At 36.1% G+C, this 24654-nt stretch overlaps 1 protein-coding gene across 3 annotated transcripts; it reads right to left on the reverse strand.

Moving 5' to 3' along the window:
- Positions 1 to 290: 290 nt before the first annotated feature.
- Positions 291 to 16487, reverse strand: spartb (spartin b). 3 transcript variants are annotated; one of them, XM_053507651.1, is made up of 8 exons: positions 16363 to 16487; positions 14016 to 14772; positions 10062 to 10259; positions 7197 to 7347; positions 6332 to 6526; positions 6076 to 6234; positions 4234 to 4324; positions 291 to 2247 (listed from the first exon to the last, which is right to left on the reverse strand). In XM_053507651.1, exons 2-8 carry the CDS (start codon positions 14751 to 14753, stop codon positions 2031 to 2033), a joined length of 1749 nt encoding a protein of 582 aa, XP_053363626.1. In that variant the 5' UTR covers positions 14754 to 14772; positions 16363 to 16487; the 3' UTR covers positions 291 to 2030. The 3 variants fall into 3 exon arrangements, with proteins under 3 accessions (XP_053363626.1, XP_053363625.1, XP_053363627.1); XM_053507650.1 differs by having other exon boundaries at positions 14016 to 14756; positions 16363 to 16481; XM_053507652.1 differs by having other exon boundaries at positions 2116 to 3977; positions 14016 to 14756; positions 16363 to 16481.
- Between the last annotated feature and the right edge of the window lie 8167 nt (positions 16488 to 24654).

Here is a 24654-nt window from a genome sequence, read left to right on the forward strand (position 1 = left end):
TTATGCCAGTAGATGGTGGTGTGAGAAAAGAAATAATCTACCAGTGTTTGGCTCCAGACAGACAGACAGACAGACAGAGCACAGCAGCAGCTCTGAATCCTGACTGCTCTGATCTCACACACTGGAACTGTAGAAAAACTTGGACATTTTGCTTTAACTCTTACTTTTCCCTGTTTCACACACACACACACACACACACACACACACACAGAGAGAGAGAGAGAGAGAGAGAGAATATACCAGTATTCTTCATGTTACAATAACACACTGAAACAATGTTTGTGCTTATGTAGAACAGTTTATTGTGTCAGATAATGATCTAATATTTTAACCATTTATTTATCTGGAGTTAAACCTAATGCTTACGCAGGTAGAATGTGCTGAACATGAGACACACGAGTGGTATTCCTTTGCAGTCTGAAGCTACAGTATACTTGCTCCTGCGTCACGTTTCCTTTTAAACATTTCAGCTTTAGCATTCTGTCGAACGTCTCTTCACTCGGGGACGGAACAGTACGAGTCTGAGATTGTTCGTAAAAATGGCAGTTCAGTTCAACGTCACCTACAGTACCTGTCAATCAAATCACTAGTGCTTTAAACTTAAAATAAAAATAGCAGCAGTGAAAGCAGAAACATGTTCAGTAGCTGCACAGCAATGCATAATTTTAATAGTAGTTCAAAAGGACTTTCATCAAAATATTGAAAATATATACAGTATATATTATTTCGGTCTTATTTCTCACAACCATTAGTAGTACAGTGTATGCATCTTCAAAGAAAGATATGTGACTTAATATTCTTTTGTTCTTATATTACCTGGCTTCCTAACAGTGTAAAGTGCTTTAAAGTAGAAATTAAGCTTGAAAACAGATAAAAATGCAAGAAAAAAAAAATATATAATTAAGCAGTGAAATTGTAGAAATCTGTAATCTATAATCTCTAGTGCAGAATTTAGACACAGAACATACATTATTAAACCCTTAAATTAAAATAATAATAACTTTGGCCTTTATTTATCTTCTGTACATACAGTATTATATATGCTGTATAAGCACCATCCGAGTACATCCAGTGCAACACGGCTAGATGAAGTTTTTTTTTTTTTTTTTATGAATTAACATGTTACAATATTTTATAAAACTGTCAGAAAAAAATGCTACTTTATGGAGTAAAACAGAATAGTGTGTTTATAGTTGCATAAAATGTTGTGGAAATCATGAAATCCACTGTAGCCTTGCACCTTAAGGGACGGGGTTCGATTCCCTCCTCGGGTCAATGTGTGTGTGTGGAGTTGCATATTTTCCCTGTGCTTGGTGAGGGTACTCCGGCTTCCTCCCAAAGTCCATAGACATGCAGATTAGGTTAATTGGTCTGCCCGTAGTGTGGGAAGGTGTCTGGGTGTGCCTGTCCAGCCCTGCCTCATGCCCAAAGTCTCCTGGGATAGGCTTCAAAGCTCCTTATGATCCTGTATAAGCAGATTACTGTTACAAGTCACTTGCACTGGAGACTCCTTCCACTTGTCAGTCTTACACTGTCTTATCTTATAAAATAAGTGGTTTGTTCACACCAGATTTACGCCCTCACTGACCTGACTCAGGTTCATCCAGCTTTTGATAGAGGAAGTTGATAAATAGTGATATCATGCTTGTTTGGTGTTCAGTTTTAATCCTATGACAGCCATAACTCTGATAAATAAAGGCCAAAGTGAAACCGTTCTAAATTTCTGCATTAGGTAGCTATCTGTAAAACGTTCACAGCTACTAGAGAATAAGGCATCGATCAAGCTCCTCATTAAAGTCGGAATATCAGTATAAAAAAAAAAAAAAAACACCCAAAGTAGAATGTACTGTATATGCAGCATGTTGGTAAATAATGAAACAGGGAGAGCCGTTAGAGGTTATTCTTTTGTAAATTATCTAAAGCAGGTCAGGATTACCGTCATCTTGATGGTAAACACATTTACATTCATAAAATAGGATTTTTTTTTTTTTCATTTAAAATTTTACTGTAAAATAGAAAATCTAAACAGTCTATTTCTGATCTTTGGGCTTCTCCTCTTGCTTCTCGTTCTCCTTCTCCTCTCCATCTTGCACTCTGTAGTCTTTCAGAATGGCGTGTGCTGTTTCTTTTCCCGTCTTTTTCACGATGGCCTTGACGCCCAGGTTGTCGATGTTGAACGCGGTGACGCCCACGTTAATGGCGGAGTTGACGGCGTGGTCGGTAGCCTGCCCTGCTTCAGCCCCATACCTTCACCACATAATCGACATTAGTTAAAAGAAAGAAGAGGGGTTTTTTTTTAGGATGGAAAGGAGCAGAGGGAAATGGTCAGAAACTGAGAAGTGAGGATTTAGAACATGCAGGTTAAAGCATTTTAACTATATGCACATGCAGTGGTTCATTCATTTATTCATTCCGGACGTGAAGCATTAATTCCACAGAAATCCAGTGAAATCACAAAAACAGTTGTCATATTGTAGTATGTGGATTATTTACATTCATTCATAACTCACCTGTAGATTAGTAGGGTAGTGATATTCATGGATAAACAAATAAAAAGACAGATAAGGCCACTGACACATGGGTTGAAATTACAGCTGGCTGATAATTTAATTCCTGCCAGTCTTGCCAGCTTGGCGAATTTGTCTCTAGGATTAAAGGTCACCCCTTATGGGACTCTAACGACGTTTTAGACAGAGTTTGACTACTTTCTGTAAAACAGAGTCGTCATGACTCCCTGCGAGCCTCTCGGCGTATACACCGGTCAGTCATGTAGTGTGTGAGAGAAGCAGAACGTTCAGCCAACTGGTCGTTATGAGTGTACCAATATGGGAGCAAGTTTCACCCCCTTCTGCTGTGTACATGCCACCTTCCCCATCTACTACTACTAGTTGCTAGGCAAATACTAGATTTGATGCAATTAATATACAAATTAGAAAGTGACATCATCACATAGCAACATTTTCAGCAGGCTTTAGAAAGTTTCAGTTGAAATTAGTTGGCAACACTGGATGAGCAGATACACTTAAACAATGTGTCTGATGTAAATTTGGTGTAAAGTACTTTTTTGTCACTTGTCACAGGGGATGAAATCGGTATCTGCCTTCATCTGCATGCATAACCATGTGTGACGGAGAAGAGAGAAAGAGAACGGTCATCCATTTTTCAGTCACAAAGTAATCTATATTTCTGTGGACACTGTACAGCCTTGAAGCTCTAATAATAATAATAATAATTATAATAATAATAATGATAATATTGACCAAATTACCAAAATACTGTCTCATGGTCCTATAATACTTGTTCTGTACTTTAAAATACGAGTTTGCCTCTTGCCAGCCATTTTTGTAAAAAATAAAATAAAAAATAAAAAATAAAAAAAATAAACCTAATTTTACATAAAAATTAAAAGCATAAATTTAACACCGCTGTCCAGTCAGGTTGAAATCATTTAAAAAATCTTAACTTTAAAGGTGATTTTCGTTAACTCATAACTGTACTTTGTCTCAGTTTATCACAAAATCTACACTGTGTAAATCTTTCATTTATAATCACGGCAATCGAACATTTATTACTGCAATTATTAAAGATATTTAGCACAAAAACTTGCCAGTTTATATGATTGAAAATAATTGATGAGCTGAGAAATCTAATACTCAGAGATCTGCAGCAGTATTTCCTCCCAGACATGATTAGGGACAAAATTAACACTGATTTAGAAATTTCAATGAACTGAAGTTTTGCAAAAACAAAAAAAAGAGGGGAGAAGGCAATGAAATATAAAACTGAGAAATCAGTTGGAGGTGTGCCAGAAGGGGTCGGATCCCATCACCGTAACGTTTATTAGGAGCACCAGCTTTCAATCATAACCACTATTAGCCAAAGCAGTGCTTTAGAGGGTTAATAGTTGGCATGCGCGATACTGTTAGAGCTACTTGTTCTCATTCTGGGGGTTTAATATTTTCTCTAGACCCCTGAATCTGTAAACAAATAGAGGGGAGAGATGTAAGATGTAGATGTAAGTGGCTTTAATTGAAAATAAATATGAGTATATATGTGTGTGTGTTTGTGATGCAAGTAAGCCGGCATTAAAACAGCTAAAGATTAACTAAGTGTTGATTAGATTAGGATCATAAGATCGTTTTCAGCCATAGTCTATGTTACTTTATTAAAGAAATTGGTGCATTCTAGAAAATAGACCAGAAGTTAGTACTCCCTGGATGATTTCTTACTCACTTATGCTTGACGGTGGTGACGGTTTCGGTCGCGACGCTCTTTGCGATGTTCTTAGCTGCGGTTTCCAGACCTGTCCACATCGTGGCAAATCCTAAACAACATCAGACCAAGAAATAAAAATAAAAAAAATAAATAATAAAGTAAAAAAAAAATTTAATAGAAAAGAATTTTTTTTTATATTTTATATAAAAGTTATATTTAAATAGTTTAATACACAAAAGATTGTATCATATACAGTACATATATAAATATCACATTTAAATGAATTATAATTTATTTAAAATAAAAAGTTAATGTTTTATTTAAATTATATATTTCTAAATAATATGTTGCAAAAAATTGCTTTATGTGACATTTTTTTTCCCACAAACAAACCAATAAAAATTTTGCCCATTTTTCCATATAGCACTGCATGAAATTTAGACAATAAGAGTGCAATTGTGTAATTTGTTACTGTAATTAAGTGCTTGATTGTACTTGCACTTACATGTAATGTACTTTATTTGTATACAAATATTTCTATTTCTGAATTTACTCCTTCAAATTAGGAGAAATTCGATAAAATATCTAAATCCAACATCCCTTTAAGCTGAAGCTAACCAACTGTACAGCAGCAGAAAAACTAGCTGTATGCTACACACACCATACATCTAGAGTCTGAAAGGGTGGGAAAATGTTCATGAGGCTGGGGTCAAATAACACTCCCAGCCAGATCCAGCCCTCCCTCCCTATACGCCAACCATGCGACTGCTTTATATCTCTACAGCCACCGGAGGGCCTCAAACTCATGCATCTGAAACACCATCTACAACGATCTGATACCTCGTGCTATCGCCAATGTCATACTAAAAAATGTTTAGTTATAAAGAATTGAACGGAAACATACTAAACTAAAGCTGTATATTCAACATAAATAATATTTAGCCTCATATTTACATTTACATGTACAAACAGGTATATATAAAAAAACATGAAAATATTTTGTAGAATCTCTAATATTTCTTCCATAATGCATCTAGAAGTAACTTTAATACTGCAGATTTGGCGCCGCCTGGTGGACAAATACAGTTAATGGAATTTAAAAAATTTCAAGACTAGCCACATGAATAAAAATTGTAAGAGCGGTAATTTTTTGCAGTCAGCTTTACTTTGAGTGTTTCTTTGAGTAAGTGTATGCAATCAATTGTTTAAAATAAAATAACAGTTTAAATATTTTTTTTATTTTTACACAGCTAAGTTTTTTTTAATAAAAAAAAAGGTTTTTTTATATTTTTTATAGCTAAAGTTTTTCTATATTTTATTCTTATTTCATTCTATAATTTATTTTTATTGATAATCTTTTTTTATTTTATTACGGGAGCATTTATCTGCATATCGTACTGTGCATGACTGTGTATGTGACAAATACAATTTGAATTTGAAATGCATATGGGTTTTTATAATTTCATATAGTAGCAGGTTCTACGAATTTACAATAAGGCAGGCCTCCACAAATTTATCCTGCTTAGGGCCCACAGACGTACAAAACTTTAACTCGAGTCGTAAAGAGAAAAAGAAAACAAACTTTTCCTTAAGTAGCATGTGATAAAGGCTATCTGAGATAGCTTTGATAAAATCCCATGACAAGGTTACTTTCCTCTACAAAACAAAAAGCAGGTATGTGTGTTCAAAACAATATCAGTATTAAAAATCTTCAGCCAGTATGAACACAGGCCTGCGCACAGGCTTATCACCTTTAATCCACTCTGGTTCACGTGCAAATAATTCAAGAGTAGGAACAGGATAGTGAGCAGCGAGTTTAAAACAAAATACCCTGCATGTTGTCGGTGTATTTAACATTACCTTGAACTCCACTTGCAGCTACGACCATGGCGCCATCAATATTAGATCGCCCTTCCTTGTCCTTCTTCATGGACTCTGGGATCAGTTTAGCGCCGTGTTTCTTTACGTGAGGAGCTAGTTCTCTGCCCACGTGACCAGCGATGGTGCACAGTCCGTCCACTGCAACAGCAAGAGAGTGTTCAAGCAATTAAAACGGACCGAAAGTCCACTTTCTAATAAAAACATCTGGGATGACCAGTATTGAAGGATGTTTTACCCAGAAACTGGCTGACTTTCACGGCGCCTCCTGTGGCCTGCTTGGCTACGTGGAGGCTTTTCGCGACCGTAGGGCTGACCTGGGTCGGTGCGTCATCGGGTGTGATGTGCTCCCTCAGCTTGGAGGCTCCTTTCTGGATGGCCTTGCCTGTGTATTCAGCTCCCTTCGTTAATCCCCAGCTCAGCCAGGAAGCTCCTACAACAATCGCAGTCAAAGGGGTGTTGGAACAATATGAAAGGAACAGTCTGATAAAAGAATAACATTTACACGTACACTCACTTCAAGTAAGATAACTCTCAATCATAACACCACAGAGGACCGAACACTCTGATCTGCTTTCTCACACCAAACAATCTCACTACTTATCACACATTAGACTGTATAATGCACATTTTGACAACTTGATGTGACACATTATTAAGTTTTTCTATATTCTTCTATATTTCAATATTTGTAAAATGTTATATTTTATAATATTTGTATATTCTTATTTTATACTTAATATTCCTATTTGAAGACTCTTATTTAAAATTTTTAGGTCATCAGCGGGCGTGTAAGCATTTCACTTCATATTATACTGTGTATGACTATATGTAAAAAATAAAAATAAAAATTTATTTGAAGTAAGTGGATAACGTTTAAAATGATTTAAATAAATAAATAAATAATAATAATAATAATAATAATAACAACAACTATAATGATATTTCTATCTAGCATAGTTTTTAAGATATTATAAGCAAAGTTATGGAAGGGATTTAATGTATTATTAAATAAAGCTCTAGAACAAAATTTGTACCCCACGCATGCACACAAAATAATAAAAAGTGTCTTTTTGACAGTACAGTATTTCCTCATGTCTGACCTGTAAGAATCCCATGAGCTACTTTCTCGCTCCACTCTGGAAGCACGGTCTCGTCCTCCTCAGCAGGGGGCGCCACCTCACTCACTGCCGGCTCTAGGTGCACCTTCTGCGGCAGGTTAATAGCGTCTGCGTCTGCCCCTTCACCGGATGGCTTGGACACACACGAGGGGATGAAGCAGTTAAAACAAGCCATTGTGCACATTCCAGAAGCGAGCTAGTCTAGTCACTAAAAGCAAATGATTGTGAAACACTGCTTTGGGGAAAGAAAGAAAATCCCTTAACTTTGTGCAACTTTGCAATTATAATTTCCTCATGCTGTCTTTTCATCAGACAGCTGTTTGGGTGTTTTGTGTTGATCTGATGACAACGCTTTGTGGAGTCAGTCAGCAGATGTTGGACTTCACACAAGGCACTGTTCTTTCCAAAAACAAAGCCAGGGCTTGTACCAGCACCCACCTTTAAGAAGGACAGTGACGCTCTGCACCAAGCCCTGCGAAACCATCAGGCGAATAAATAGAAACGGGTTCCAATGTGATACTCAGACAGGAATGTGTGGTATCAGGTATCAAACGAATGACGTTATTATCAGACCCGTGTTCGAGAAGTCCGTGTCATACCTGATGAATCATAGGAAGGAGTCAATGCTGAACTCTGGCTTTCTTTTCTTATTTTTTGGTCAGACAGATGACACGAGGGGAAAAAAAAACCAGTATTCATGCCAAGGTATAAATATGTATTCTCCACCTATTTGTTGTCTAGGAATGTCTAGCAGGGAGTTTATAAGCACTAACTCTACCGATCAGTATCTTCAATCTCGAGCTGGAATATTTTCCCGCTCCACTGTCTGAATATAACAAACCTACAGAAAGTATAAAGTATTGTAAGTACTGAATGAAGTGACAAGTGCCTTCACTGATAATTAACACCCTCAGGCGGTGACATGATCCAACCTGACTTGGAAATAGGGGTGTGTCGGGATAACCCGGTGTGACGTACCGTAGTACAGATGACAATAAAAATGCAGTTGAGCGTGGAAGTTAACTTGTACAGTATATGTTCCACACAGTTGAAATCAACACTCTACATGTAAAAAGTTCTCCAAATCCTTCGAAATCATTCTTAATAGAGATTGCAACTTAACTAGACCCATGGATTTTTGCATTGGCTGGGAAACCTACCACTGAGCCACCAATGCCTGACTTAAGAACAAGAAGGATTAGTTCTCTCCAACACCATCTCCAAGGTTAGGTTAAGCCTCGCACCTCTGACACAATGCTATTTAAACATCTCCTTACAGAAAGCACCTCAACATAAAAAATTACAGACATTTTTTTTTTTTAAGTTGTACATGTGACATGGAGGGTGTTAGCTAGGAGTATAAAAACAGACCACACCCCATGCTGTTGTGGTTTGGTTTAGCTAACTTTAGTAACAGCTATCAGTTATTATCTAGAAGAAGAAGATACAGTACGATTTGCACTTGTATTATGATGAACTGTTCAGACACACTGAATCTTTAATACCGTCCGAGCCCTATTGGCAACACAAAGGCACTTGCCATTCAACAATATTACAACCTTCAACCTGGTACCTGGTTAAATAAATCTCTTAATCTCTCGAATACACCTGTAATCTGTGGAAACAGGAATCGAGGTGTTACTGGAGGAGAAAAAAGTACATTTTATTCTGTAAATATAACTCTGAACTGTGTTTCAAAATATAGAATTGAATAAAAAGAATTTATGCTAAAGTATTGTAGATTATAAAAGCTTTTTACATCTTGATCCACATTTTGCATTAAATATAACTAAATATATAATATAAATATATAATACCTAATTAAAAAAATATAAAAAGTATATAAAAACATTAAAAAGAAAACTCTAGCAGGCAGAGAAAGAGAAAAATATTCTACTTAATACACAGCTTCTATATTTTTATATTTACTTCCCAAATACGTCACATTTCTGATATCTCAATTTCTATCGAGGCTCGAAAACTCACAAACTAAAGTAAGGGAGGGGAATCAACAGGGAGCATCTGATATGAAATAATGATATCAGGGTTTTTTACATTTGTATTATGATTCTGGAAGTTTATGAGTTTCTAAATATCCTGTTATGATTTTTTTTTTCAGATTTTATTACAACTTAACTAATAATTTGCCACACAGCCTGCTGATGTGAGAATAGTTCCTCTTGTAGGAATATAAAGCAACTGTGACGTACACTATATTGCCAAAAGTATTCGCTCGCCTGCCTTCACATGCATTTGAACTTGAGTAACATTCAATTGTTAATCCATAGGGTGTAATACAATGTTGGCCCCGCCCCCTTTACAGCTATAACGGCGTCAACTCTTCTGGATTCCACAAGGTTTTCCCCAAGGTTTAGGAGTGTGTTTATGGGAATTTTTTACCATTCTTCCAGGACCGCATTTGTGAGGTCAGACACTGATTTTGGATGAGAAGGTCTGGCTTCCAAAGCCTATGGATTATAAATTGGTTACTCAAGTTCATATGCATGAAAAGGTAGACGAGCAAAAACTTTTAGTAAAATAGTGTATTCCAAAAAGTTTTGGTCTGAGAAAGCAAATGTTTGTGCTTAAAATGTTGGTACATCTGCCTTAAATGCAGGCAGACAAATCAGCAGAAAGCCAAATAATAATTATAATCATTATTATTCAATTATTTGGTCACATGTACCTTACAACACAGTGATTTTTTATTATTATTACTTTTTATTTTCCACACAGTTAAGAAGCTACAGTACTGTAGGGTCAGAGCGCATGGTCAGCCGGTGCAAATGATAAATAAACTTAATTTGACTTGTTAAGCGCTGATCTGTAAGCACCGTGAAACCTCACCTGGACTCTCAGGTCCGTCAGTTGGGATAGGACGTCCTGGAAGAGGTCCCGCTCAGCCGGGGGAAGTTCAGAGGACAGCACCACACCCACATAGTAGCCTGTAGCGGGAGCCATCAGGTCAGGGAACATGTAGACTCCTGTGTTACACAGCAGGACTGGAGAATCAGTGGTCATGAGCGGGTAAAGCCAGTCACACACCTGCAATCAGCACAAAACATCTCTGTCAGGTGCAATATGGACCGGAGTGATCTGTGAGGCAAAGTATAATCACTTCAGAGTTCTGTGACTAAAGTAGTTAAGGTGTAAATGTAGGAAAATGAAACAGCTGACCGCAAAAAACATCCAATCAATCAGTTACATGAATGGTCAAAATAAATAAATAATTCACAGCAGACAATAAGAATAACAGGATATAGCTAGGATTGTAAACATACTGCCTGCATTATACTTAGCATTTATCGGGCATATAAAACTATAAAAAGTATGCAAAATAAAAACAGTAAAAATAGACAAACTAATAATAAAAATAATAATAATCCGTAGAAGTATAATAATAATAATAATAATAATAATAATAATACATATTGTACAGATTTTAAAATTTAATTGGTAGCTGTTACTATGGAAAAAAAATTCATTAACAAACAAACAAACTTTTAAAATACATAAAAAAAGAAAAATGTTGAAAAAAGAATTATGACCTACTGTAACCTATAATAATGTTAACATTGTAATGGAATACAATCACTTGGCTCTGTTTGTTGCAGTTTGGGACGAGGTATATATATATATATATATATATATATATATATATATATATATATATATATATATATATATATATATAAGGTTATATATATATATATATATATATATATATATATATATATATATATATATATATAGAGAGAGAGAGAGAGAGAGAGAGAGAGAGAGATCAATTTATCCTACTATGCAAGTTTATAATCAAAATCATGGTTACAATACATAGACATTTCAAAAATAATTTTGCGTGGATAAAATGCAGAGTGATTTAGTTATGTACTGTATATGTACTCCTATGAAAAAGCAGAAGAAAGAAACTTTATTCAATGACATCAGTATGTGAAATTCCCCCCCTAATTAAAGGCATGTGGCAGAGAGATAAAAATAAAAAAAAAACTGCATGTCTTCATGTCACAGCATTCATCACATATCTGTATTTAATTAAAAAGCAGGACATTGCACTGCGAGTGTGATGACCTTAAGCACAGTCCGTCCTCCCTACTTTTTTGTCGAGGGAAAAGTTCAGCTGAGAATACACTCCTCCTGAGGACGCTTGACTATTCTGGGCTTTAGGACATCAGGCTGATCTTTAACACTAAGCCTGTTTCTGGCATAAGTGCACTGTTCAAGTCTTTAATTGTACCTGGGACTAAATGGGGCTGAATGTTAATGGCTACAATAAATACTAAATTTACAACATACTGTTTATCAGAATTTATAAACAGTTCACAAAAATAATGACTTATTTCTAAAAACAAGACTGCCCCTTAGTCATATTAAAAATTGTTTTATTAACGATACTTTAGTCACTCGTTCATTTGTCTTCTATAATCAACCAGACAGATCCTAAAAGAAGACATAACACACTACATGTATAGTACATTAAGGACCAACTTAAACTTTGACCTGAGTAAATAAACATAGCACTAAATAAATGGTTAAACAAACTAACTCAATAAATACAGTACTGTAAAAAAAAAATAATAATAATATTGATCTCCATCATTTCTTCTTATTTTGCTTCCAAAGAGACAGACATTCTTATATTTTAATAAAGTCCAGAGAAATAATTCTTCTCTTAATAATTCTTCCTGATTAACTGTTCTTATTTTCAGTCCAGTCCCTGTACGTAGGTTCAGAGGAATGTTTTTTTGTATGTTTTTTAAGCCCACAGTGACCAATAAATCATCATGAAACAGGTGCAGATGATGACAGATGATCAGGCCGGTGAGTGATTATTATACTGGTGATGTTGACTGCTGACTGGTTGGAACAGACAAGAAGGGAAATAAGGGTCTGTTGCCATAAAACATGTTTCCATTTCTGCAATTTAATCTACATTATTTCATTTAATATGATGAAATGTGAGGTCTAGCACAAGTACTGTAGATACCTGAATTTAAAAAAAGAAAGTAAATACATATAACTCTAAATATATTGGAAAACAAATTAAATAAAAAAAATAAATGGATGTCTTGAATAAACAAACAAGTGAATAAGTGCATGACTAAAATATATTGTAGCTAAACAACGGGTTAAATAAAACAACCTAAAACAAAAAGGTAAATAGTAAACATTTAAACAAACAAATAGGTAAATATATGGACAATCAAATATATAAGTACATAAATACATGTTTAATTAAATGTGTAAACAAACAAAAAACGTATGGATGTATAAATTGTTAAAAAAAAAATAAAATAAAAAAACAGTACAAAATACATTGCTAAATAATGTTTAAACAAACCAGTAAAGAAATAAATAGTAAAAACTCAAAGGATAAAGTAGGTAAATAAATGCAAGGCTGAATAAATAGTTTTAAAAAAGTAAACAAATAAATAAATCAACAAATATTTAAATTTATAAATATGTACATTTATAAATATGTAAATTAATAAATAGCTAAATAAAAACAGATAAAATAAGTTAATAAATACATGTCCAAAAAATTAGTAAACAACCAAACTAATAAAATACAAGCATTGATACATAAGGCAAAAAAATAATTAAGCTACTGTAGCCACTACAGCAGACAAACAGTGAGCCTCTGATTTGATGCAACAGGCGCTTGAATGAATAAAATAATCAATCAATCAATTAGTAAAATCATCAAGATGATTAGATACTTTAAACCCTGAAACACCAAGATTCAATATGTTTCAACTTAACGTCGGACTAATACAAATGTACAAATCTCTTTATCTTTAGCATGTTCATATTTTTTGTTGTGGTTTAGAGACACTAGTTACTACAACTAATTTGGTTATTATATAGTTTGTGGACTTTATAAAAACGGCTCCTGAAAGTAAAAAGGCCTGATTATTCTTCCCTCTCTGCTAACATTTCGAACATTACACATTCATCCAAACAACTTGTTATCATCTTTATCTCCTCCAGCATGACAACACTGCATGATTTTCCCTAACAGTGATGTCATTTCCAGGACATCCTGACTGATAAAGAGCAGTGTACACACACTCATGTGACAGTGAAGACAGACGGACAGGGGCAGGACCGATTAACTAAGCCTGCAATATCTTTCTATGTGGGTTGTAAAAGTGGGGGGAAAGCAGTGTAGGCAGAGCTAGGTAGGGCTGAATGACTGCAATCCGATAAAGTGCATTAGCTCAGGAGTCATTAAAGTTTCGCTCAATGAGATAATGCGTGATATGATATAATAATTATTGAAACAATTGCCCTATGGGCAAAAAATTTAAAAAAAAGAGAGAGAGAGAGAGAGAGAGAGAGAAACACCTGTCCTGTTCCAATAATTTTGATCATTTGTAGAAATTTTGGGTTCAGACAAAAAGTGCCATTTTTTTAAGTTAATTAATTTGACTAAATTAAAATGTCTATGAGTTCCTGGGATAATTTTATGATCTCTAGGGTAATTACAACATCTTAGAATTTTTTGTTGACAAACTTTAAACACAAATATTTACCTTTAAATTTATATTTATTACTATACTCAGGTTTTGTTTTTGTTTTTTTGATGAGAAACTAAATAACTCTTTGTTAATATAATTGTCAATAATTGCATAACAAATTAAAACTGAACCAAATTCTAAAGCTGAACAAGATATTTTGTTAATTATCAGATTTTGCATTGCATTACTGATTAACATTTTTGTGAATGAAGTTTAGCTATCAAGTGTGTCAATAATTTTTTTCCCGGCTTTAATCACATACCTGTAGGAAGGCGGGTGGTCTGGAGGGCATCATCTCCGAAGAGTCGTTGGTGAACTTGACGATACGCAGGTATCCTGGGTAAGAGGGTGCACTCACATGTCCTTCGGGGGTCACGAAAAAGATCTGCACGCCGTTGGGCAGAAAAAGCAGCTCCTCTCCTTCTTCCCCCAGGAACTGTGGCGAGGTATTAGAGCTGGACGTTTGGCTGTAGAACTCGTCCCCAACTAAAGACAGCTCTCCTGAAGCTGTTCCGTACGAAATACTGACGTGTCCGACAGCAGCTTGCGGGGAGTACGCGGGTGGCTGGTCGGTTCGTGCGGGCTGGTTGTTGGAGAACAGGACCGTGGGTGGTGCTGGTCTCTGAGGTAGTGTGGGGTACAGGTTATGAGAAGATGCCTCGTTAGAGGGGCCCGGGACAGAAGAAGGAGCTGAGATATCCGTGCTGTTCTCTAGCACTGTTAATCGAGACATGATGTTGTTTAGAGTCTCCTGCATTTTCTGCTGCATCTGCCGAGCCGAATCCCACTGAGCGCCCACGCACTCGTCTCCGCTCGTAGGCACGCTGAGGGCTCTGAGAAGATACTGTCGTCCCTGACGGTAAAGCTTCAACGCTTCCGTCTTATGGCCCGCTTCATCTTCAGAAAGAGCCCTGTTGATGCACTCGAACGCCCGTTCATAGCCGTCCTTGATCACCTGCATCCTGGCTCTGTCGAATGGATCCTGCTTCGCTTTCTCCATGCCCTGTGAATAAGGCGCACTATTAAAAAAAAAAAAAATTACTAAAATCACTTTAACTACAAAATTATTGGCATAAACATGAGGTGGATTGGAATTCCTACAGTATGATAACCTAATCTAAAAACATTATTAAAACTGCTTGACCGTTTAAAACAAAAACAAGCATGGGAATTATACAAATTCCCTAATAATTATTTCTGACAGTGACTTTTCCATACTTTCATATAAGGGAAACTGGACAATAATTCTGATATATAATAATAATAAAAAAACACCTGTCTACGCCACTTACTAATGAGTAGCCATGAGGGGCTCACCAAATACAAAGTGACTGTGTGTATGCGTTTATTTAAAAAGGTTCAGTACCAAGTTTTGATTCGTTATTCATTTATGCTTTTCTGAAAATGAAGCATGGTTCCAGGTGCTGCAAGTTATAACAAGTGACTACAGCAGAACAGTCGCATTTAAGTGTGTGCGGATATAACAGCCGCTTGATGCTAATTAAGGTATGGGGGAAATTTTGCTTTTCAGTCGAGCAGATTCCATTCTGTTGGTTCCAGTTTCTTTCTAATGCTACATGAAATAATAAGAGAATGGAATATTTAGCATACTGTAAGTTACCCTTCAATTAAACAAAACAATTAAACGTTTTACATTTATGATACCTTCTCAGATCTAAATTATATTTGTGCACAGCTGTTTACAAGAGAATGTTTATACTGCTATAAATAGTAAATAAATTAACAATTTGACACAATAAATAGAAGATATAATATACAAGATATCATTTCTGTGATCGGCCCCAAAAACCCTGACAGGACCCTGACCTAGACTCTTACATTATCAGTGTTTATCATATTTTATTTATTATTTTTATATATTTTATTATTTATTAAAGAAAGATTTTTTTATTTTTAAAATTAAATATTTTTTACAATTGTATTATATGCACATGTTTAAGCTTTTAATGTGCTTCAATATATATTTCTTTTATGATCATTTTTATAAAAGGTATTTGCACTTCACAGTATACACATATATCTATTAGTATACTCTATTATGAGGACGCGTCTTCCACCCGTATTCCGATAGAACCCGCCTCCAACGCTATGATTGGCTAAACAACATCCACAACCTGCGCTGTGATTGGCTACTTCCCCTTCTACTATCGCGGAACTAGACGGAAAACAGCTGGGTTAAAACTAAGGAGAATGTTTACTATTTTCGAGCTAATATTTCTCAGAAGTTGTAAAATATCTGACTAAATAACACATCTATACAAGTTTACATTTAGTAAGTCATATGAGTGTTAAAGGCGCTGCACAATCATATAAACAACGCCAGTATAGAGTCGTGTAAAATGAACTTCAAAATGGAGACATGCTAATTAACTACATTCTATAGAAATGTAGTTAGTTATTATTACTGTGTAAGTGACTCAGCTATTTTAAACTGATATTAGATAATTCACTGAAGTTTCTTAATCCTGGTCTGAAATGTTTCAACAGTTAAACTAAAGCTTCAGTTACATAACTAATTACTATAAACCTCGCGGTTACTAATACGCCATATAAAAAATATTATCACAGAGTTTAGATGAATAACTTACCCCCTGTTGTGAGTTGAGCTGTTGTACACAGGTGAAGCCGGACAGATCTATGTCAGTGCCTCTGTGTTAGTGTATGTGACAGTTTTTAAGTCCAGACTTTGGTCTTGCCGTCGCTTACATCACCGTCATACGCCCATTCACAGAGCTTCAAACCATCAGTATATAAGCGCACAGAGGTTTCATGATTTGTAGATCGTAGAGTCTAAGCGCTTCCGCCTAACTTCCGCATAGAAAGTTCTGGATTGGCGGATGGCTGATGGTGTGTGACCAATCAGAGAACAGGAGAAAGAACTAAGGGCGCGGGCCCACTAAATGATAATAATGATAATTATAAATAAAACTGTAATTATTATTATTATTATTATTATTATTATTAGTAGTAGTAGTAGTATTACTACAAGTAATAATAACGATAAAAATCTAATTGATAATGTATAATCCATATTAGTTATAATTAATTATTTGAACTGACAATACTTTCAAACATATAACTATTATAAATAAAACTAATAATTAATAATGAATAACCTAATTATAAACTACGTAATACAAAATTCTTCTTCTAGTGGTGTTCTTCTTTTTCTTATAGTTTTTATAAATACATAATAATAATAATAATAATAATAAAATTTAAATAATCAAATAATAGTAATCAATAATAAATAAACTAATTATTAATTAGGAATTACTAAATAATAATAATTATCATAAGTAATTATTACATAATGTATTGGTTGTGATTATGATTATTATTATTACTTAACCTGGCCAAAAGAAATACAACATATTGTAGCATTTTTACGCCGGGAAGAATGCTGGAGAGACGAGTGAGCTTATTTGCTACCCAATGCAATGGCTGGGAGTACTTTATCTAGCACACAGCATGTAAGGCATGAGCAGCACCTTCACTCAGGAGCCTACATCCAATTCAGCACTAGCTTGAACTGGAGCACATTTCACACGTCACACACCCCTCACACAAACAGGGCCGAAGCCACCAACCCAAACACCTTTCCCCAACATGGTGAACACACACCGACATCCCTGCAAGGCATGCTGGTCGTCAGCCGCCGCCCCGCCCACGCCACAATATTAAACAAAAGCAGATTTTAACATCCAACATTCTGCAGTAAATTAAATGTATGGTTAAGCAATGATTCAAATATTTAGTAAAAACTATTTATTTATAACATAACAACCACTATCATATGATTCAGGTGATAAAATGTTTTAAAAATGTATTTTTTATGTGCATGAACCTTTCTCAAAGCTGTACTTAGCGACGTGACCATGGTTTATTAATATATTTGAGGGAGAAACATGGCTAAGACAGAGTCGAAGTGAAAAAGACACAAACAGACAAAAAGAATTCTGTAAAGAAGAGTTCATATTCATTGCAGTTTGAGATGGGCCTCACATTATTTGTACATAACAATGCAAAAAAATTAATCCAAAGCAATTCCTGGTTTCATGCAATACTACAAGTTATGCACATTTTGTGTTGGAGTGAGGTATGCCTCTTCCAAAGCACATGACAAAATAATAGCTTACAGCAGGTTATGGTCACTGAACTGCTGCATGTCCAGGTGGTGCTCAGAAAATAATGTGGGCTTCATAGACAATTGGAATACCTTTGAGGGCAAAGCTGGCCTGTTAGGGCGGGACGGTGTCCATCCCACTCGAGAAGGTGCTGCTTCCATTTCCTGTGGTATAGCTCAAAGTCTCAGAAGAGGCCTAGTTAATCGGTGACAATCCAGAGCCCAGGCCAGGGAGCAGACAGACAGGCTAAACCAACCGTCTGCTAGCTGCATAGAGTCGTCACTCAGGGTTCATCATATTGAGACTGTGTCTGTTCCCCGAGCTAAGCAAAAATGTAGAAAGACCCAGAAAGTCTGTTTTCATAATTTAATTAACATAGATACCACAAACTCGGATCACACTGATGTTAAATATTAGATCTCTCGCATCCAAAGCAGTTATAGTTAATGAAATTATTACGGATCAGGAATTTGATATACTCTGTATAACAGAAACCTGGATTAAACAGGACGAGTATGTAGTTCTAAATGAAGCTGGTCCTCCTGGATACAGCTACATACATCAGCCTCGGTTAACTGGTAGAGGAGGAGGCGTCGCAGTTATTCACAATGATAATTTGACTATTATACAAAAACACGGACACAAATTTAATTCATTTGAAGTTCTCTATAGTATCATTACAAGTGTAGCTACAAATATTAACTCAGCTTAGTCGATTCCACTAATCGTCATTTACAGACCTCCAGGGCCGTACTCTGAATATTTTAGTGAATTTGCAGATTTCCTCTCAAACCTAGTCGTTTCTGTAGACATTCTGTAATCATAGATTTTTATTTAATACCATAGCCTAATTAACCAGAAATAAGACCACTGCAGAAATCTCCACAACAGCATCATGTCATAGTGAGGACTTCATGAACTTTTTTAATAATAAAATTTTAAATATTAGGCATAAAATTGAGGCTTTGAAACCGAACAATGTAAGTTATGCAGATGTTAATCTAGCCATGTCAGATCGGAACCTAGAATACTTTACTCCCCTTGAAGAGAATGAACTAATTACACTCATCTCTTCTGCAAATTCATCAACCTGTATATTAGATCCAGTACTGACACATTTTCTTAAACAGATAGTACCGGCAAAAATAGAACCCCTGTTGGGAATAATTAATTCTTCATTCAGCATTGGGTATGTTTTAAAATCTTTTAAATTAGCAGTTATTAAACCGATTATTAAGAAACCTGACCTTGACCCCTGTCAGCTGTTCAATAACAGGCCAATATCAAACCTCCCCTTTATCTCTAAGATTCTGGAAAAGATAGTAGCAGAGCAGCTAAGTTCATATCTACATAGAAATGGCATACATGAACTGTATCAGTCAGGATTTAGGCCTCATCACAGCACAGAGACAGCACTTGTAAAAGTAGTAAATGACCTCCTATTGGCCTCTGATTAAGGTTATGTAACCATGCTTGTATTACTCGACCTCAGTGCAGCTTTTGACACCATTGATCATAGTATTCTTCTTCACAGATTAGAAAATGTAGTAGGAATTAGGGGTACAGCCCTCTCCTGGCTCAGATCCTATTTGACAGATCGGTATCAGTATGGAGACTTAAATGGTGATTATTCTGAATGTTCTCTAGTGGAGTTTGGTGTTCCACATGGTTCAGTTTTAGGCCCACTGCTTTTTTCCCTTTACATGCTTCCTCTGGGCAACATAATCCGTAAGCATGGTATTAGTTTTCACTGTTATGCTGGATACACATAGTTATATGTCTCAGCAAAGCCTGATGAGATAAACTCAAAAAAAAGTTGAGCAATGTGTGCAGGACCTAAAAAATTGGATGATAATTAACTTCCTTTTGCTTAATCCAGATAATACAGAAGTTCTAGTCATAGGACTGCATACAGCTAGAAGTAAGATTCTAGATCACTCTGTAACTTTAAATGGCCTTTCTGTTCCATCAAGTGCAACAGTAAAAGACCTCAGTGTGATTATAGATTCCAGCCTTTCATTTGAAGCTCATGTAGATAATACTACCAGGATAGCATTCTTTCACCTCAGAAATATTGCCAAGATAAGAAATATATTGTCGAAAAACTAGTTCACGCTTTTATCATCTCTAGGTTGGACTATTGTAATGCCCTACTGTCTGGTTGTTCAACTAGGTGCATAAATAAGCTTCAGCTAGTCCAGAATGCAAAAGCGAGAGTCCTCACTAGAACCAGAAGATACGAGCACATCACCCCTACCTTATCTTCACTGCATTGGCTCCCTGTGAAATTGCGCATTGATTTTAAAATACTACTTTTGAAATATAAAGCATTCAATGGTCTCGCACCGCAGTATCTGAGTGAACTGCTAGTGTCTTACGATCCGCCACGCCTACTTCGATCAAAGGATGCAGGCTGCTTATCAGTACCGCGTATTATGAAAACTACACCTGGGGAAGAGCTTTTTCTTACAAAGCCCCAAAATTATGGAATAGTCTTCCAAATAGTGTTCGGGACTCAGACACAGTCTCAGTGTTTAAGTCCAGGCTAAAAACCTATTTATTTAGCCAAGCATTTTTATAAATAGATTTGCCTTAGGTAAAGGAGCAGATCTGGGGGACTCTTGGACGTAGAGTATATTATGGTGAACTGGTATGGTTAGATGCTGTCCTCCCCACTCTCATTGATCACTCAGGTTTGTTGACGGTATGGTGATTGGTTGCTTTACCAATATAGTTAATGGCTTCTGGCTCTCCCTTTTAGGTAAGCCTGTTATAGTTAGTCCTGCCGGAGTCTCTGCTTGCACTCTACAGTAAATATACACTTACATTATACATTATATGACTGTGACCATACCTAACTGTTATCTCTTCTATTCTGCTCTCTCTCCTGCTCTTTCTCTTCCCTCTCTCCCCCTCTCTCTCCTCCCCTTTCTCTGTCGAGCTACACATGTCGTTCCTGAGCCGCCAGTGACCCAGACTCCCTCTGCCCTCCGGACCTGTCTGACTCATCCTGGTGCCCCGTTTCTGGTTGGAGATCTCGTCAGATGGATGCCCCGTGTGTCTCTTTGGGATGCGTCTCACGTCTGGGGATGATTCTCTCTACCTAGAAGACGGTTCTGGCCTCGATTGGTGTTGGCAGCTGTTTCTCTGAGGACTTGACCGTTCGATAGTTCAGGACTGGAACTTCATACAAGTCTACCCGAGTTTTCAATAACTACCTGGACTCCATATTAACATCAATTAACATCAACTGTTATAGCTGAACTGCCTGCCAACTAACACACAGTATGAATGCAGATCAATTCCTGCTCTCTGTTTCACCCAAATGAGGATGGGTTCCCTGTTGAGTCTGGTTCCTCTCAAGGTTTCTTCCTACTACCATCTCAGGGAGTTTTTCCTTGCCACTGTCGCCCTCGGCTTGCTCACCAGGGACAAACTGACCATTTTGATTCATACACATTCAAATTACATACAAACTTAAATGATTCTTTTGATTGTGTAAAGCTGCTTTGGGAAAATACCAATTGTTAAAAGCGCTATACAAATGAAAATTGAAATTGAAATGATACTCTTGCATGGTACTGTCATTAAATCATATTTATTTACACGGAATTCAGGTAGGCATGGTGGCATAGTGGTTAGCACTGTCGCCTTGCATCTTCAGGGTCCGGGTTGGGTTTTCCATCTCGGGTCTGAGTGCATGGGGTTTGCATATTATCCCTGTGCTTGGTAGTGTGTGGTTCTCCAATGAATTGGCACCTCGTGCCTCAAGTCTCCTGAGATAGGCTTCAGGCTGCTGCAACCCTGTATACAGGATAAAGCAGTATAGATGATGAGTGAGTGTGAGAAACATCCAGTATGTAAGGTTCTCCAAATGATTAATCATCAATAAGCAAAATGTCCAGTAGTTGTGTTTAGAACATAAGATTTAATGACCTACATGCTGTTTAAATGAATAAGTAAATAAATACATTATTAAATTTAATTATTCTTAATTATGCCTAGTTGTCAGTTTACTCATTTTGCCCAATATCAACCGTAGTTCATTGCATCAGTTGATCTACATGCTTGCTTCCAGAATTTGCTGGTATTGAGTGGAATTTATTCTTCTCTCCACCCGTGCAATGTTTCCTGTGCCACTGGCTGCAAAACAACCCCAAAGTATGATAGATCCACCCCTATGCCTAATAATTGGCAAGGTGTGGCCAAAGAATTCAATTTTAACTTCAGTCCACAGCACTTGTTTCCAAAACGCATCAGGCTTCTGTAGATGTTCTGTTGCATACGCCTGACGTTGGATTATATGATGGAGATGCAGATAAGGTTTTCTTCTGCTGACCCTTCCATGAAGGTCTGCACCACCAGCTGCTAAATCGTTCTGCAGGTTTTTGCAGTTAAATTGGGGTTTTGATTTGTCTTTCTGACCAGCATTCGAGCCGTTCTCCGAGTTTCCTTGGGCTTCCAGATCTCATCTTGACCTCCACAGTTCCCCTGAACTGCCATCTCTTAATTACATTTCTCACTGTGGAAACTGCTAGCTGACAACACTTTACTATCTTCTTGTAGCCTTCTCCTGCATTGTGGGCATCAATAACTTTTATTTTCAGAGTCTTACACAGCTGCATAGAGAAACCCAAGGTTGTTGAGTGTCCGCAAGTTTTGAAAGTATTTGTAAAGCTTCAAAATTGGCATTTACTAATAACAGCTGTTGCCATGTATCAGATCTTATGATCTGATTAAAGTCTAAAACCTTGTAAAAAGAGACTCTGGAACTCTTAGGGTGCCCAACTTTTGCACAGTGTCATAATAATGTTTTTATTTTTAATTTTTGTAAAATTTTGTAAAATTTATGAATATAATAATAATAATAATAATAATAATAATAAAAATAATAATAATAATAATAATAATAATTATTATTATTATTATTATTATTATTATTATTATTATCATTATTTTATTAAAATATATATTTTTTAAGTTGTGTAGTATGTTACACAGTGCTGTAGGTGAAGGAAGATTGATTGCAAGAAATTGGATAGGATTTTACGCTTTTTTTACTGGTAGTTTGTTGACTGTGCATCTCACTGCAACAGAGAAAAGAAAAACAAATCTGAGAAGAAGTCTGTTTTACATCACTGTACTGCAAAAAAAAACAAAACATGGGAAACATGGGGAACACTACATACTGTAGGCAGAACTGTGCATGTGGTGCATTAAGGGGAATTACAGTCTTTCTACACTTCCTGATGTTGCTGTCTGTCAGGGCACAGATTCTCATCCACATCATAACGCACGACTGAAAGAATCTTTTGCAACTGTATATCCACCCACACATGACACATCCATGGCAGCTACAGTAGGTATTTTAAACAACTGGTTTAGCAAATACTTTGAACAAATCTCTACACTCAATTTAGGACAAATTTACAGAACAAGATATGTCTAATAGAGATGTATAGGAAATAAATGCTTGACAGATTATGACAATTGGTTTAGCCTTTTTCATGGAATGGCGTTAACAATAAACTAATGTTTGGTGTTTGGAAAGTCAAAATAGAAAAGCAGTTTTATACATTTTAATCACAAGAATAATGAAGGAAACATCAGACAGTTGTACAGTACTTAATCATTTATCATTTATGCATTACTGTAAGACTTGTCCAAAAGATTGAGAAACTTCTTATATGACATGTTATGTTACTAGGTAATATGGAATGTATGCAAGTTGTTTAGGGAATTTCAGTTCTGATTTGAGAAATACAAAATGCAAAGTAATTATTATTATTATTTTTTTTAAAGCTGTAAATTCCCCCCTGTAAAATACACTTTCATATGTTACCCAGACACTGCTCATTTAGAAACACTGTAAGCAGTCTGGTTTCTGTCTGTCACTGCAATTTTTATTTTTTCCTTTAATAAGCATCCAAGGGCAGAAGTCATAAAAAATAGTCAAGAAAGCAGAAATAAAAAATGGAGTCCACATTTAAAACTGGAAACTCTCTGAAACTGAGCCGCTCGTTAATGAAACCCTAAATCATTCTGCGACATGCTGATATCCAAAAACACATGAAGATATAAATTAATAATGCAATGCGAGTTACATATGCAGTGTTCATCATTTCAGTATGCTGGTGTCATGGCTGAAAAACGTGGACATTAGGACAGTCTGATGAGTATAGCTCCATTTAAAGAAAAACTTTAACACATTAAATCTATTTTATATTTGTAAATATTTTTTGTATTTTCCTTAGCCTCTTCCTTAGGTGTGAGAGGTAACTTCACAAGGGGGCGCTGTTAATACATAAATTGTTAAACAGGTTTAATATCGTATCAGTTTTTGCTGTTAGATCCTAAAAAACAAGTTTTCCCACTCTTTGTGCTCTTTTTTCCAACAAGTAACATTGATGCATATTGAACTTCGTTGTTACTCATTGTCTATACTGCTTTTATTCTGGGGGTCATGGGGGGAAGACACTATTCTGGGAGACTCAGGGCACGAAACGGGGTACACTGGACCCACACTATGGGGGTATATAATTTGGGAGCGCCAATTAGCCTAATCTGCATGCCTCTGGACGGTGAGAGGAAACCCACTAAACACAAGGAAGGTGGGAATTGAACCCAGACCATGGAGGTGTATAGAAAACAAGGTTAACCACTAAGCCACCGTGCCACCACAAGCAACACACTGATTTTTAAAAATGACTTCCTGTTTTTCTTAACTTCACTTTTTGCTGCATTCACTACAAA

Source organism: Clarias gariepinus, chromosome 11 (genome assembly GCF_024256425.1).
Source record: "Clarias gariepinus isolate MV-2021 ecotype Netherlands chromosome 11, CGAR_prim_01v2, whole genome shotgun sequence".
Taxonomy (NCBI): domain Eukaryota; kingdom Metazoa; phylum Chordata; class Actinopteri; order Siluriformes; family Clariidae; genus Clarias; species Clarias gariepinus.

Coding starts and splice junctions, on each gene's coding strand:
- spartb (XM_053507651.1), bottom strand. CDS start 14,753: ATGGAGAAAGCGAAGCAGGATCCATTCGACAGAGCCAGGATGCAGGTG. Junction 4,325..6,075: donor AGCTGCAAGTGGAGTTCAAG/GTAATGTTAAAT, acceptor GATGTTGTTTAG/GATTTGCCACGATGTGGACA. Junction 2,248..4,233: donor GTCACCACCGTCAAGCATAA/GTGAGTAAGAAA, acceptor TATGTGGTGAAG/GTATGGGGCTGAAGCAGGGC.